Source organism: Microtus pennsylvanicus, chromosome 1 (genome assembly GCF_037038515.1).
Source record: "Microtus pennsylvanicus isolate mMicPen1 chromosome 1, mMicPen1.hap1, whole genome shotgun sequence".
NCBI classification, from domain to species: domain Eukaryota; kingdom Metazoa; phylum Chordata; class Mammalia; order Rodentia; family Cricetidae; genus Microtus; species Microtus pennsylvanicus.
In genome coordinates, this window is record NC_134579.1 from 205,633,395 (window position 1) to 205,649,663 (window position 16,269).

The 16,269-nt window shown below is 46.7% G+C and overlaps 1 protein-coding gene across 1 annotated transcript in view; it reads left to right on the forward strand.

The window, feature by feature from the left end:
- Positions 1-413: 413 nt before the first annotated feature.
- Mthfd1l (methylenetetrahydrofolate dehydrogenase (NADP+ dependent) 1 like) overlaps positions 414-16,269 on the forward strand; it is a 185,809-nt gene continuing 169,953 nt past the window's right edge. The window contains exons 1-5 of the mRNA XM_075949714.1: positions 414-1,017; positions 8,994-9,078; positions 10,419-10,469; positions 10,554-10,607; positions 15,595-15,719. Coding sequence (XP_075805829.1) covers positions 800-1,017; positions 8,994-9,078; positions 10,419-10,469; positions 10,554-10,607; positions 15,595-15,719 — 533 coding nt within the window. The 5' untranslated portion in view covers positions 414-799. The remainder of the gene's footprint in view (positions 1,018-8,993; positions 9,079-10,418; positions 10,470-10,553; positions 10,608-15,594; positions 15,720-16,269) is intronic.

Below are 16,269 nucleotides of genomic sequence, written 5' to 3' on the forward strand. Positions count from 1 at the left end.
AGGAGGAGGATCATCCTTGGATTGGGCAAACTGACAGCTCTGCCAAGAACTTCTCTGCATTCCCAGATTCTCCTGGTTGGAAATCAAGCGCATGCCATGCAATTTCTTACACCGGTTGGGGTTAAACGGTCTATCTTTCTAGCACACGGGGCAGTGTGAGCACCCCCAAAAATGCCTACCTTGGACGAATTTTTACCCCACCTTACTTGGGGGCTACACAGTGGCAACCTTATTCCCTCTGGCCTCGGAAATTATAAACCTCGTAAAACTCTCAGTCCTAAGCCAATGACGTTAACTTACTTGCATAAGACTACAAAGTCAGCGATGCAAACTCCAAGTACTGACTCATTTACCCTTAGGCCACTTCCCACTTCCTACATAATAAACCCTCCCTTCTGGTCTAAACTGGACTTAGAACCACTACCTACTAAGTACAGTGAGTTGCATGCTAAACATCAAGGGTTGCACCAAGTTTTGAGGCAGAAGGGTGGGTCTTACAACCTCAGGGAAAGGGCTCAGCACCACCGCGAAGCCCCACCTACTCTCTTGACTTTCAGGCAACTCCAACCAGCAGCCTCGCGTCCTCTGGCCCCCGCCCTCAGAACGTCACCGCCACTAGGTACAGTGCCCCCTAGGGGCCTCTGTTCCTCCCACGAGGAAGAGCCTAGTCTTTTGCTGCTGCTGGCCCGTTACTGTGTAGCTTGGCTCTCTCTGGCGCCAGCCTCGCCAACCCAGGGAGGAACTTGCTGCAGCATCTCGGCGCCACCGGAGAATCAGTCGCCCCGTGTTCCACAGCAACATGACCGCCCGCCTGCCCCTCCTGCTGCGCCAGCTCGGCCATCAGCAGCTGCCCCGGGGCCCGGCGTGTCGCCTCCGTGAGCTGTGTAGCTCCAGCAGCAGCAGCAGCGGAGGTGGTGACCCTGAGGGTGTGCGCGGGCGGGGGCTGCAAGATGGCCAGGCCTTCAGCATCCCTGGAACAGGCAGTACGGAGGCCTCTGGGACGATCTCCATCGTCAGGTGAGTGTCTGGCTTGCCTGCACGCAGGTCCCCAACTAGGGACCTAAGGATGGGACAGCAGAGCTCTCGGTAGCCGGGAGACTCGAGGGGCCATTTCCGTAGGGCGGAAGGCAGAGAATGCTTGGTGCCAACTTGCAAGGGCTCCTGGCTATTGGCAGTGAGGACGTGGGGGTGGGGGGACGCTCAGGGTATGGGACCCTGTGGGAGAGGGCATCCCCTAGCCGCCGCGCGCGCCTCACGGACCGCACGCCCCGCTCCACGTGCGTCACCCGCCTCCGGCTCTGATGCAACCACGCCGGGCGTGGCGCCGACAGAAAAGGGGCGGTGCGGCCCAGGGCGGGAGAACTGCGAGGAGGATGGCTCTGCCTTCCGCCACTGCTGTCCCTGCCCCAGGAGGCTCCGGCGAAACCCGCTGCGGAAGCCCTGGAAGTCGTGGCGCAAAAGTCCCGATTATCGCCGCTCGGAGAGCACGCAGGGTCCAGCGCGGTTGTGTCTGGAAAGTTCATTTCTTGTCCAGTGGCGATCTGTGCAGACCCGAGGCTGTGTCCTGTCCCCACATCCCGCCCGGTTCCTCAGCCTTCTGTCCCACTGTGGGAGAGACCGGGAAGCAGGCCCTAGCCAGAGAAGTGGGTTTGCTGGGCCACTGCAGTGCACGGGGACACGCCCAGGACCTACCTGAGGTGGCGGGAAAGCGCTTACCGATCTGGCTCCCAAATGGAACTGTGGAAACAGTTTTTAAATGAGCAAAAATATAAGACCTGGGGACTGTCGCACATAGCCCGCAACAAATGAACTATGACCTGCAAACTTTGTGTAATGGGCATGAGAGTAAATACTTAAGATTTAGTGGACTAAGAAGCACAATTTAAAATATCACATAGGTACCTTTGTGTCAAGGAAAAACAAATTCTCACTTTTTTTGATAAAATTCAACCTTTTATGAACTCTGAAGTTTGAATTTTCCTGTATTTTTCCATGCTATGAAATATTTTTAGTTTTATGTTTCTATGTTGTTTAAAAATGTGAGTTCAAGCTAGGGAGATCACTCATTAGCTAAGCACTGGCTGGGATTGGTAGCAAACTCTTGCCTGTGTCCTCTCCGGTTCCCGTGACCCCTCCCCGCTCCCCTCCCCCCTCCCCCCACCGCTGTCCTGGGAAGGCGGAGACAGGCAGATCCCTGGAGCTCACTGGCCTGCTCCCCACAGAGTCCAATAGCTCCAGACCAATGACAGGTCCTGTTTCCACAATCTACGTGGGCAAATGTTAAGAGGCAATACCCGAAGTTGACGTGTGGTGTGTCCACATGCCAACACATGTGCACCCGAACATACATCACGACATTAAATAAAAGTGTATGTGCACGTGCATGCATTCCTAGCTAGTGGGTGGGCGTTTTCTGGTTCTGCTGCAGAACCAGAGGTCAGTGCTGAGGAATCAGATGTCTTTTTTTTTTTGGCCAAAATCTGTACTACTGCATGTGAGAGCTTGGACAAGCTATTGGTCTCAGCATCTTTACCTGCAAATGGAACCCTACTTCAAGGAAGCAATCCTAGAATGCATATTCTGAATAGCTCTGAACCTAGTTCTGTTGATTGTGTCTTGTGGTTGCTGTTGGCCAGGAGGCCATGGCAGCAAATGTATCCCTGCCTGCACCTGTGGGATTTGGAAAGTGGAGAAGTGATCAGATTAGATGTCGCCTGCAGGAAGAAGCTGTACAAGAGCATCCGTATGCATCAGAAAAGATGTGGCATCAAGTCCCCAGGAAGCACAGTGACCTTTATATGATGGAGTGGCTCAATGCCTGTGATGCGAAAGGTCATTTGGGGAGATACTGTGATTTCTGGTTGTCCAGCATCTGATAGAATCAAGAAAGTACCAGCCCCCGACACTTGCCGGACGGGCAACTGCAGTGAAAACTACAGAGTTGAGTCTGGCTGTTTGTTGTTCCCCGTAGGTCCATATACAGAAAGCTTGGGCCACAGAGTGGTGCTCTGGGGGCTACTAGGGGGTGGAACTTTTGAGAAGTGGCGCCTTGTAGAATGTGCTTAGGTCCTCATAGACACGCCTTGAAGGCAACAGTGGGGATTTGACTCAGCATCCTCTCACCTGTCCTTTTTGGCTCCTGATGGGAGGAGTTTTGCTCTGAGACATATGCCTGCAATGCTGGGCTGCCCTTGCTGGAGGCCACCAGATCTCAGGCAGCAGCATCTCCAAGACCATGAGCCCAAACATAGCTTTTCTCTTTAGAAGTTAATTACTTCAGGTATCTTCTTAGAGTAATGAGGCAGTGATTTGTTGTTGGGTTGTGTTTTTGCTTTTTTACTCCTCGGAGGGTCCACTACCCAGTTCTCAAATAAATACACAGACACTTACTCTTTCTTATGAATATCTGGCCTTATTTGGCTTATTTCTAGAGAGCTTTTCTTAAATTATCCCATCAATCTTTTGCTTCTGGGCTTTTATCTTTCTCTATGGCTTGCTGTGCAGCTGACTGGCTGACCCCTGATGTCCTCCTCTCCTCCTTTTCTCACTCCTCCATCCTCCTTTTTTCTCCTATTTATTCTTTCTGTCCGGCAGCCCCGCCTATTCTGTCTCCTGCCAGCTATTGGCCATTCTGCTCTCTATTAGACCAATCAGGTACTTTAGACAGGCAGAGTAACAGAGCTTCACAGAGTTAAACAAATACAGCATAAAAAAATGCAACCCATCTTTGCATCATTAAGCAAATGTTCCACAGCATAAATGAATGTAACGCATCTTCAACTAATATTCCATAACAGTGGCTAGTGTATCTAGGGACAACAATGACATCTTTTAAGGATTTTGCCTCGCCAATATTCTTATGACACAGGATGATCATACGAAGAACAAACAAAAACTGACAAACAATAAAAAAAAATTTTTCCTTTTTTTTAGTTAAGAATACATTCAGAAGTGTTAGATCCTTAATTTGAAGTTTGAGACGTCTTCAATTTATTGTTTTCCTTTTGATACATATAGATGAGTGAACTAATGATGAAACAGTTCTATGTCTAGGTTGTTAAAAAAAAAGCCTTTCATGGAGCTAGAGAAATGGTCCATCGCTTAAAAGCACATTCTGCTGCTATTGCAGAGGCTCTGAGTTAGGTTCCCAGGTCTCATCACATTGGCTGGGAGGCTCATAACCACATATAACTCCAGCTTGGGGAACGCAAATTCCTCTTTGGGCCTCCATACTTATATACTTAATAAAAATAAAATCTTTTTAAAAAATTCCATCAATACCATAATACATTTTTGGAAAGAAAAGAGGATGCTGTCATTAACCAACAGCAATTTTTTTTTCCGTTTTCACTTACATTGGCAATGTGTCTTTCCTTGTCTATCTTAGATTTGATGAAATAATGTGTATAAGATAATCTTATTACTCTCAAATTCAGCTCTTGCAGAAAACAGAAAAAAGAACCAGGATACTTATCTTTTTTTTTCTGTTTTGTTTTGCTGCTTTAATAATAAAATACCACAGACTGAGTAACTATAGAAATTTGTCTCCACTGTTTTGGAGTCTGAGAAGTCCACTGTCAAGGAGCTGGCATTTGACAGGGGCCTCGATACGTCACAGCACAGCTGAAGGCAGAAGGACAAGTGAGTTGGAGGTGTAAACTTATCCCTTCCACTATCCCACAACAACCATATGAGTCTGTCACACCTCCTCAAAGTCCCGTCCAGTGCCCCCCCCCTTCTGCACCAGGATTAAGCCTCCACCATGTGAGCTTTGGGGGACCCATCTAAATCAAAGCCATGCTCAAAGAAAGCATCCAGAGCAAAGGCTCCAGGGTGGCCCCCAGGATGGTTCCCTACTGCTCCTGATTTTTGGTCTCATTACCTCCCAGCCAGGTTGTGTGTGGTCCTCTCACTACACAGTCCTTGCCTCCTACTTTTGGCCAGAAACTAGTCACACCATCCTAACCAGCTGCAGGAGAGAGGCTGGGAGATCCAGGTGGTCATGAATCCTCTTTATTTCTGAAAAGAGGCGCCGAGAAGCTCTGTCTGTAGGAAGTAGCTGGGGTCAGAGAGAGACTGGGAGACCCAGGTGGTCATGTGCCTTTGAAACTCAGAATCCTGTTTCTGAAAAAGAGGAGCGGAGAAGCACTGTGTGTAAGAAGTAGCTGGAGTCAGCTTTATCATAGAAGCTGTTATGGTCAAAGCAAAGAGTTCTAGGCTTTTACCCTGGACAGTTTCTCTAAACACTAGTGGTAGTCTTTGAAGGAGACCAGCTCCACATTCCTAGAAGAACGCTTCTTTTTCCTTTGAAGAGTTGAGACGTTAAGTGCGGACTTCTGTTAGCGAATGGTCTCAGCATGCAGGGGTAGTGTACAGTCGTAGTTTCTCAGTAGCATGACCAGCTGCTGCCTCCCACACTCGGGCGTGGCAGCCGCTAGCCACAGGGAGAATGAGGAATGCCGTTGTTAGGACAAGGCAGCTCTGTGCAGCTAGCAGGCAGGGATGACTGAGCTGGGTCAGAAATAGTAACAGCAGCATAATAGGGGTAGTATTAGAAGGCCGCTAGCTTAAACCTTTGCCCACCTATCTTTAGTAATAGGATGTTTCAAGTTTCAACTACACTGTTTCCGGTCAGAACTGAGGTTCTTCTCCCCCAGCGGCAGAGACACATCGTTGGAAACATTTATGTTACGTTTTAGATGTATTGGGCCTGGGATGCTCTTGCATTGTTCCACAATGCAGGAGTCTCCGAAAGGAATGGAAACATGATACACAGGGCCAGTTGTGTGTAGGTGGGGGTACCCCTGCCATTTGTTTGTTTTATTTAGTTTTTCAAGATAGGATTTCTTCTGTGTAGTTCTTGCTGCCCTGGAACTCACTCTGTAGACCAGTCTGGCCTCAAACTCACAGAGTTCCACCTGTGCACCAGCATGGCCTGGCTTTTTTTGGGGGGGGGTAGTATTATTTCATTGTGGACCCCTCTGTGTAGCTGTATCTTCTACATGCCCGCACCTCAACTATTTTGTCTGACAACTGACTTTTTAAAAATTTATGTTATTACATTTATTGCTTTTATTATTTATTTATTTATTATATTTATTATTATGGATGTTTTACCTGCCTGTATGTTGGTGCACCGTTTATATGTCTGGTGCTCTTGGAGGCCCAAAGAAGGCATCAAGCTCTTGGAACTGGAGTTACAGGTGATAGCCCCCAGATACGTGCTGGGAATTGAATAGCAATCCTCGAAGAGTAACTAGTGCTCCTAACTGCGGAGCCATTTCTCCAAGCCCGGGACAGCTGACTAAACCTAGTGATGGCTTACCCACTGAAACGCTCTTTTTATTCTAGTGAGGGAGGGCAAGACTGGGGGGGCTCTGATGTGAATTCTTTTTTTTGTTGTTTGTTTGGTTTTTTTTTGTTTTGTTTTTTCGAGACAGGGTTTTCTCTGTGGTTTTGGAGCCTGTCCTGGAACTAGCTCTTGTAGACCAGGCTGGTCTCGAACTCACAAAGATCTGCCTGCCTCTGCCTCCCGAGTGCTGGGATTAAAGGCATGCGCCACCACCGCCAGGCTCTGCTGTGAATTCTTATGTTTAAAAGTTTGTTGCCCTGACCAATGCCTGACAAAATTGTCAATACCGAAACCTGAGGGAGGGAAGGTGAATGTGTTTGACCTTGGAGTTCAAATGGAAGCAGTCTAAGGCAAAAGCCTGTTGTTGTTAGGCAGGGTAGGCTCTTGTTTACTTTGTATCCCAAGTTAGGCTGCGAAAGTAAGCAGGAAGTAGGGTGGAGCTATAAAACCTCCAGGCTTTGTCCCAGTAACCCACTTCCTCCAGCAGGACTCCACCACCTTAAAGGTTCATAACCTTCACTGACCCAGCTGAAGGCCAAGTGATGGTGGGGGACATTTCCCCTTCAAACAGGTAGCTTTAGTAGCAGGAAAAAAAAAGGGTCCAACAATAAGGAAAAGATAAAGAGCCCTTGAAATAAAGATCTACCTTTTTCACAGGTGAGGAAGCCATTTATAGAAGGCTTCTCTAGTGTACGGGAGGCCCGAGTGCCAGGCTTGGCTGTTATCCATGGGCCATGCTCCAGAACCCCTGGCACTTACTTAAGATGACACACTCCTGGGCCCCAGCCCAGCATATTGAACAAGACTTTCTGAGCTGGAACCTTGATTTTTATCATGTTCCCCAGAGGATTCTTAGGCCCAGAAGTGCTTGATGTTCACACTGAAGTACCTCCCCAGACCAAGCAAAAATATGGACCCAGCTTGGTCTATAATAGCTTAGCCACTCTGCCAGGCTGGGCGACAATGCAGTATGGAAATTTTGTCACCCACTGCTGGAGAAGTGAGCTTTTCTAACTGGTTTTGTGTGTTAACAGAATAATGAAGTTACTTCCCTGGGGATTGAACTGCTTCATCCCAAGTGTACAAAAGCAAAGCCAAACAAGTAATTGTACACACTTGCCTGGCTTGGTTAGCCTTTGTGACAGTAGGAAAGGTCCCTCCCGAGCACGTTTTGAACTCATTGTGGTCTTGTGTCCACCAGAGCTCAGCACCTTCCCAATAACATCCCTCAGCCACCGCTCTGAAAAGTGGGAGTTGTTTGTTTTGTTTTTGGTGACTTACTCCTGATGGCACCGGACTGAGGCTAAATCATTTCTTTGAAAGTTGTTAGGTGTAATAAATACTGAGAGCAGTCTTTAAAGGTGGCCTGCAGCCGGCGGTGCCTGCCAGTGCTTATCTAGCTTCTGTGGGGCCCTAGGTTCACCCAGCCATCCCTGGAGGCAGCTAAATCTTTTAACACTGAAACTGGGTGCTACTTTGAGTAGCCTTTCGGTCTGTTCTGAGAGAGAAAACCAGAGCAGATGGCTGGAGATGTGCCAGTGAAGACATGGCATAGAAGTGATGATGGCTTCTAAAATGACGTATATAGAAAGTTCTAGAAAGGAAGCCTGGCTCTGCTATATTTATATAGGTCTGCGTCTGAGAGGCGCCTCTCCTCTCCTAGACTGTGAAAAAAACCATGGTTCTCACTGGGCTAAGAGCAAGACTACTTGCAGAAGACCAGCCTGCCCCAGCCACGTAACACCGTCTTCAGAAGTGGCCCGACAGGCTGTGGCATCCTAGGTCGCCCACATCTGTTCTTTGCATTTCTTTACCTCCTCTTCCGTCTCTGAATCCTTTCTTCAAACTCTGAGACCCAGACTTTAGCCGGGACTTCTTGTCCTGCCCTGCCAGTCCGTTCAGCCATCACCATTTCCACAGGCCTCCCCCCATTTGTTTCCTTTTCCCATGGTACCCCAAACTAATTTCTCCTGGGGGACGGAGTAAGGGAATATGGTAAAAGAATGGGGCTGTGTAGAATAGAAACCCAGACTTTAAATCTTTTTATTACATTTCTTTATGTGCATATGTGTGTGGTTAAGAAGACAGCTTGGGGAGTCAAGCCAGTTCCTCCTTTTACTGGGTCCAGGGGCGGACTCTGATTGGCAGGCTTGGCAGCAAGCGCTTTTACCCAGTGAGTCCCCTTATTGGATCCAAACTTTTTATTGAATTAAACTTGGAAAATACAAGAGAAAAATTCAGCCCGTTGGAAATGTTGGAATGTTTACATTTAGCTGGTTCCCCTCTACACATTTTAGAAATCCAATTGTCGCATTTCATCCAGAATTCGCCTTGACGTTTCTTTTTTAACATTTTTGGTTTTCTGAGACAGGGTTTCACCAGGCAGTCTAGGCTGGCCTTGCATTCACAATTCTCACACCCCCACCTCCCTAGAGCCGGGGCTGCTGGTTTGTGCCTGTGCACACTGCCTGCATCAGCTGTCCTTGCTGCCTCTGTGCCCTCCCTTCTCTCACACTCTGTCCAGTCTCCCTCCGTGGTCTGATTCACTTAGAGTAACAAGCTTTGGCAGGACAGCCATTGTGCCTGTCCTTTCTAACCGTGAACAAAGAAATGACTCTGTTGTTTTTCTTTCTCGATACAGAGAAGTCATTCACAGTTCCAAAGAAGTGCTGAATCTGCTGCAAGAGAAAAGCCCCGCCTTTAAGCCAGTTCTTGCTGTTATTCAGGTAAGCGCTGGCCATGGTGCTCTCCTACTACTTTGTGATGTAATTTAGCAAATCCTTATAAGCAGAGACCAGACATAGGTCCTGTCAATCAAGGCAGTGGGCTCAGTGGCAAGTGCTGTTATGTGTACAGGATAGACGTGGCCCTGTTGGGGTCACTCATCCTGCCGAGACATAGGTGGTCATAGAGGTCAGAAGGGAGGCGCCCACATAAATCACAGGACACAGTAGAGACTAGCCCACGTGTACTTAGGAGTACTTATCAAATGTGGCTTGCAAGTCAGTTCTTTCTTGTTCCTAGGGAAGACAAATGGGCAAGGCCGGGTGCGCATTAATGTTTTACAGCCCAAGTGTTAAAAGTCATGCGTGTGTCAGAGGACTTTGTATTCCGTGTTTATCCCTTGGTGAGGAGCCGCTGTGTCATTGGCATCCCTGTGTGATGGCAGGTACAGGAACATAACAGGATGGGCCAGGCCTGGAAGCAGTTCAGCCCAGTAGCTGGCCTGTTCTGGTGGTGCTTGGCAGGCTGTTTCGGTGTTACAATAGCAGCCTGTGTGGCCAATAGGACCTTGGTTTGTGAGACTACAGAACTGTGTTCATGTGATCTATGTCCTTAGGAAGCTGCCTTATCCCCTCATAGTGCACAGGAATTGGTTTAGAAACTTGGACTCCAAGGGAATCTGGTTCCATGTTGCCATGCAACCTAAGTGCACATATAAACATCCAAACTCCTGTCTTTGATGTGTCACAGAAAGTGATGTTAGCCATGATGAGGTTATTCTTAGATGCCCCATGTCTTAGTGACTTTTCTATTGCTATGGCCAAACTCCATGACCACAGCAGCTTATAAAAGAAAGCATCAGGTTGGGGTCATGGTTTCAGAGGGTTAGCGTCTATGACAGAACAAAGGCATGGTGGGTAAGGCCAGCTGGGAGAGCACATCCTCCACAGGAGTCGGAGAGACACACTGAAAATGATGGAAGCCCACTGTCAAGGACACGCCTCTTCCAATAGGCCACACCTCCTAATCCTTCCCAAACAGTTCCACCAACTGGGTGGGGACCAAGTATTAAACATATATGCCTTTGGAATGTCATTCTCCTTCAAACCACTATGTTCTGTAACATGCATTCTATCATTTTTTTAAATGATATGCACATAAATCCCAGCTGTTAGCCTGATTTCCATTTGGAATAAGAGTCTTTTCTGTATTCTTCTTATCATCTTTGTATTCTGGTCACTTGTGTGCATTGTATTCACAGACGTAACCTGTGTTGTGTTTGGTGCACATTGTCCAGGAATTTTCACACTGTGATATTCTCACTTTGCTCCTTTGCCCTTAGGCTGGCGGTGATAACTCAATGCAGGAAATAAACCAGAATTTGGCCAAGGAGGTAAGAACTCGTGATTTTAGCAGTTCATTAAAATTCCTGATGGTATAGCCTCCTGTGATAACAGAATCTTGTGTTCCTTTTCAGGCTGGTCTGGACATCACTCACATCTGCCTGCCTCCAGACAGTGGAGAAGATGAGGTAATGTCAGCCTAGCTCATTCCTGTTTCTAACCGCCCCATGAGCACCTTTCGGGGTGGTGGGCACAGGCTCAGCCTCCTCTTGGGACTGAGTTTCCAGGGGGAAGAGATCTGCTCACCTCTCTCCCTTCCAGTTGCTTTCTGCTGAAGACAAGCTAGATATTATGGTGATCATAGCTGTTTATTCGCTGAAGAAGAAGCTGCGTCTCATGAAAAATTGTGCTAGGAGTGTCCGGAGACTTGGCTCTGGTTTCACTTTGTCCTAACAACATCTTTGACCTTGGAGCGTTTTTTTGGCATCTTGGGGGTCACCATAACCTTATTGATACAATGTAGGAACAGGACAGGGGGATCTTCAAGGGCCTCTCTACGTTTAACATTCTGAGACTCCTTCATTGGCATTTTGGGGACAGCTGATAGACCCTCCATCCTGGCCACATGCCTTAGCTGCTGCTGTCAGCATCACTCCCCAGGGTCATCTCAAATGTGGGAGAAGCAGCCGTCATACATATGACAGACCTGGACTGTGTGCCATGCTCCTGGTCTGGGGCATGAGCCCTTGTGTCTAACTTTCCTCTGGCTGGCTGTGCCAGGGAGGAGTAGGTTGTGGTTCCTGGGGTAGAAAACCTCAAATCACAGATTCTGGAATAGCAAAGTTTTGGGGGGTTTGTTTGCTTTGCTTTGCTTTTGGGGGGACGTGTCTAGGGAAGACATGAATGATGTTTGGAAATCCATAGTCGCTGGCTAGGAGAAGCATCTCAAAGTCACATGAAGCGCAGCGCTCCCTTCCCGCTGCTCTCGTGTCTCTGCAGTGTACCATCAAGTCAAAGATGGTGGAGTCAACTCTCCCTGTCATAGCCATGTTCTCAACAAGGTCAGACCAGCTCTGCTCCATGATGGGAGTTGTTCAAAATGATTATTGCTAGATACAGAGATGATTAGAATGGGGGACGACACTCAGCAGATACCTAAAACTGCAAGTAGTACAGATCTATAGGGGTGTGTGGCTTCTCTTAGGCTTATCTCAAACACTAATGTTGATCTTCTCGTGCTTTGGCATGGCTATTCAGTAAAAGAAAAGTTACATAACACCAGCACCATGAATCTACCACAGCTGATCTGGGAACCCACGTGATTCCTGAGTGACTAAGGAGCGGGTCCCGTTCACACGTGTAGGTGTGCCAGACAAAGGACTGGTTCATGTCCGCTTGGTTCCAGATCTCACCGTACCACTCAGTGAGGTGCACAATTTCAAACTAATGAATTGTTTATTTCCGGAACTTTCCCTTGAGTGTTTTTCGTGTCACAGTTGATGAAGAGTAACTGAAACCTTGGAGTAACCTGCCGTCCCCTTCTGGGCTGGGCAGATGAGGTTTTTTTTTTTTTTATAGAGAGGAATAATCCTCTAAGTGAGGGATGGGCTGAGGGAGTGGCTTGGTAGTAATAGATCAGAGAATGTTGCTTCCCACAGTCAGTCTGTGAAGATAGATGCTATGAAGAAATCTCACAGTAGCTCAGAATTCAGTGTAATGAAGGGTTATTTATTTAGTGGTAGACTCACAAATAGATCACATTTTTCTGCACAAATGGGGATCAGGAGCCAAATCCAGCAGCTGGGGGAGAAAGAGTGTGCATGCTTTACAGCTGCATTTATAGTAAAAGAGACCACAGCCAAGTGGGCTGGTATCTTAAAGGCTACTGACTGAAGGAGTTCCCACAGTTAACATGGGGTCATGGTCTGCCTGTTTAGCCTGAGGGTGCCCTGAAGTTCAGGCACCCAGAAGGAGAAAGCTTGATCAAAGGTTGCTTTCCAACACATTTTGTTTTACTTGGCCAGTGGGAGCCAGCAGTTGGCCCAGTCACTATTGTAATGGGAGTGTGTTTTTGTCGTCTGTCCCTTCCGTGTCTTTAGTAACTGAGTCTTATCCAGACCCTATGGGGAAAGGCAATTCTTTGCTGTACACAGAGGTTGAGGATGAGTCTCCGCTGTCCCCTTTCCCAGCAGCTCAGGTAAAGCTCACTGTCCTGACCGTGGGAAAGGGTGAAGGCAGGCTCCAGTCTGCGCCCTTCCCTCCCTCTAAGGATGTTTTCTGCAAACCACAATTTTGCTCCCCCTCCATCCGCTACAATCACATTGTTTGGCCAGACAGCGAGGAGGCGGGGAAATGTGGTCTTAATGCCAGGAGGCCTTTAGGTCATTCCTAAGGAAGAAGGGAAGATAGTATTGAACAAGCAGTTGACACAGTTAATACTGCTACTTACAGTAAGTACGAAGTATGAAGGCACTAGCAGTAAACAGAATTCAAAGAAGCAGGCCATCTGTTTCCAGGATCCTCACTGTGTATAGTCACATTTTCATTTCTTTAGAAAACTTCAGCTGTGTAGCCCAGGCTAGCCAGGAAAACACTGTGAAGCCCAATCTGGCCTCTAACGCATAATCCACCCGCCCCAGCCTCCCAAGGACCGAGGTGACAGATGTCCACCTAGCACACTTGGCTTGACAATTTTTTGGTAAGGACTCATCTACTCCCACTCATTTTTTTTTTCTGAAATTTTTGATAAATGAGTATGGCATTATCTTGAGTGTTGTAATTTATGAAGCCTTTTCTATTTCCAGTTTTGTTCTGTTTTCATTGGTTCTGCAGCTAATTCCTATTTTATGCTGAGCTCTGCTTAGGTGCAGCCTCTGGCCACCCTCGTTCTGTGCCACTTCACCCTGTTTGTCCCACTTTGTCTTTGTCTTTGTCGTTGGCCATTTTCAGCACGTGTTATTGCTGTCGGGCTGAGACTTGGCGCCCTATTAGCACATCCGGTTTGCCGGGGCAGTTTTGCTGACAGCTAGCTGTTAGGTCCCTTTCTTAGGACACGTACAAAGTAGATGCTTGGACCATGTTTGTTTGTTTGTTTTAAGTGATGGTTAGTATGTACACATAAGTGTTCTACCCAAGAGGTTAAGAGATACTGGATCCCCTGGAGCTTGAGCTATAGGTGCTTGTGAGCCACCTAACATAGGTACTTAGGACAGAACTCGGGTCCCATAGAAGAGCAGCAAGTGGTCTTGGCTGCTGAGCCATTTTTCCACTTCCCAGCTTCACAAAATTTATTTTGTTTTGTGTTTTTGTTTTGTTTTGGGAGCAGAACAAAAAAGTCATCAATCAAGGCACTTTAAAAATTTATTCCCTATCCCAAAAAATCAAGGAAGATAGGAAGGAAGGGAGGAAGGGAGGGAGGAAGGAAAGAAGGAAGAAAGGAAGGAAGGAAGGGAAAAAGAAAGAAAGAAAGAAAGAAAGAAAGAAAGAAAGAAAGAAAATAGAAAAAATATACCAGGTGGTGGTGGTGGTGCACGTCTTTAATCCCAGCACTCAGGAGTCAGAGGCAGGTGGATCTCTGTGAATTCAAGGCCAGCCTGGTCTACAGAGCTAGTTCCAAGACAGGCTCCAGAGTTACACAGAGAAACCCTTTCTCAGGAAAAAGAAAGAAAGAAAGAAAGAAAGAAAGAAAGGAAGGAAGGAAGGAAGGAAGGAAGGAAGGAAAGAGAGAAAGAAAGGAAGAAAGAAAGAAAGAAAGAAAGAAAGAAAGAAAGAAAGAAAGAAAGAAAGAAAGAAAGTCTGTTAATGAAAACAGTCAACCTATGGGTTGTAGCCAGGAATGCGGGTCTCTGCTATAAGCCTCGGTTGCTGTCTGATACCAGTGTTGAGGCCTCTGAAAGACTCTGGGCTTGGTGGAAGCTACTGGTGTGTGACTAAGTTCCAAATGAGCTTCACTTGGTAGTCATAAGAATGTTCCATTAGATTCATGGGTGAGCAGCAGCAAATGGTTAGAAAAACGATTAAAGATAGCCCAAGATAACTTATCCCTTGATCTCCAACGCTCCACAGTCATGAAGTTCTAACCAGCCTTGCAGAATCTTTAACATTGTTACTTTTTAATTGTTTTCCTGGAAACTTTAGTTCCAGCTTAATGAATGAGACTAATTTGCTTTCTGTACCCAATAGCATTTCCCTTCCCTTCCAGATGGTAGTAATAGCGCAGATATTTTTGCCAAGTAATAGAATAAAATTGGTAAGGTGACACTTCCTTTGAGAGGCACCCACACACAAGGTGGGAATCATTCTGCTTCTGAGTCCGTGGTTTTGTTACATGCCATGAGTCTGTCTCAGCACTTAGCTTCTGTCCCAAGCCTTAGGAAAGGCTTCTGGCATGCCACTCGGATCCACTGAACCAGAGGGTCTGGGGGACTGATTGGACTCATTGCTGGGAAGCCACTTTTGAGCATGTGAGGTCTAAGACCCATAGGCACCATTGGCAGGGTAGGACACTTGGATGCATGCTTCCTGATCTCCCCCAAAACTGCTATGTGTTTGACTTAAAAACAGTCGTTGGCAGGGAATTATCTTTTGTCTGTCTAAATAAGAGTGAAGCGTTGGGTATTGTTGTTGTTTTCTTGGTAGGACCACAGGAACTATGAAACTATTAAAAACTTTATTCATCCCAGTTTCTTTGGGGGCTTCTCTATATAAGCTATAAAGAGGAAATAGAATCTACATTATGTTTCACACCAGAGTCTTCAATAAGCACTAAAAAGAAACACATGCATTTTCAGGACTCTGTGTACACAGGTGTTTCTGTGCATGTGTGCTTGCAGGAGCGTGTGCATACTGTAGCCAGAGGACAAACTCGACAGCCACCCACCTCTTTGCGTTTTTGAGGCAGGGTCTCTCATTGGCATGGAGCTCACCTACTAGGCTAAGCTTTCTGGTCATGAAGTCACAGAGATTTGCATGTCTTTACAGGTCTATGCTACCAAGGCCAACACTTTTTTTTTATGTAAGTTCTAGAGATCCAACTGATGTCATCAGTAGGCACACACGCTACCAACTATGTCATCTCCCTGAGCCTATGTAGAAAGCCTCTCTTTTTTTTCCCCCATCTACTTTTTTTTCTGGCTCTTACTTTCACAAGACCAATGCCAATGTTTTTCTGTTTAGATCATAGATGAAATCTTGAAGATTAATGAAGACCCCAGAGTACATGGCCTTGCCCTTCACATCTCTGAGGATTCATTTAGCAACAAAGTTCTCGATGCTTTGAAGCCAGAAAAAGATGTGGACGGGTAAGAAAATAGAAAAGAAAACAATCAATCTTAGTGATAAGTAACTGTGGGGATTTCTTTTCTAAATTTCTAATTTTTGCAACTTCGTCAGTAATTAGTTTTAAATAGCGGAGAAGATTGAGAAGTTTTAAAATTTTGTGAGTCAAAGTCATGCATCGTGGAAAGTACACATCTGTCTGGAGGTAATCCTTCACTATTGTATCCACTCTACAAGCTCCTGTCTTTCTGATGGAGTCTCTGGTCAGCAATAATCTTCCCTGGGTAATTCTATCAACAGTAAAAGATACTTTGACACCTGACTCTGCAGGAGTCCCGAAACCATGTTTACTCATAGACTGGTTGAAAAAAAAAAATGCTTTTATTAATGATACAAGTTCCTTCTTGGTTTTTCGAGACAAGGTTCCTCTGTGTAGCCCTAGCTGTCCTGGATCTACTCTCTGTAGACCAGGCTGGCATCAAACTCAGAGATCCACCTGCCTCTGCCTCCCAAGTGCTGGGATTAAAGGCGTGGACCACCATCACACAACCATCACACACAGTATAATACCAG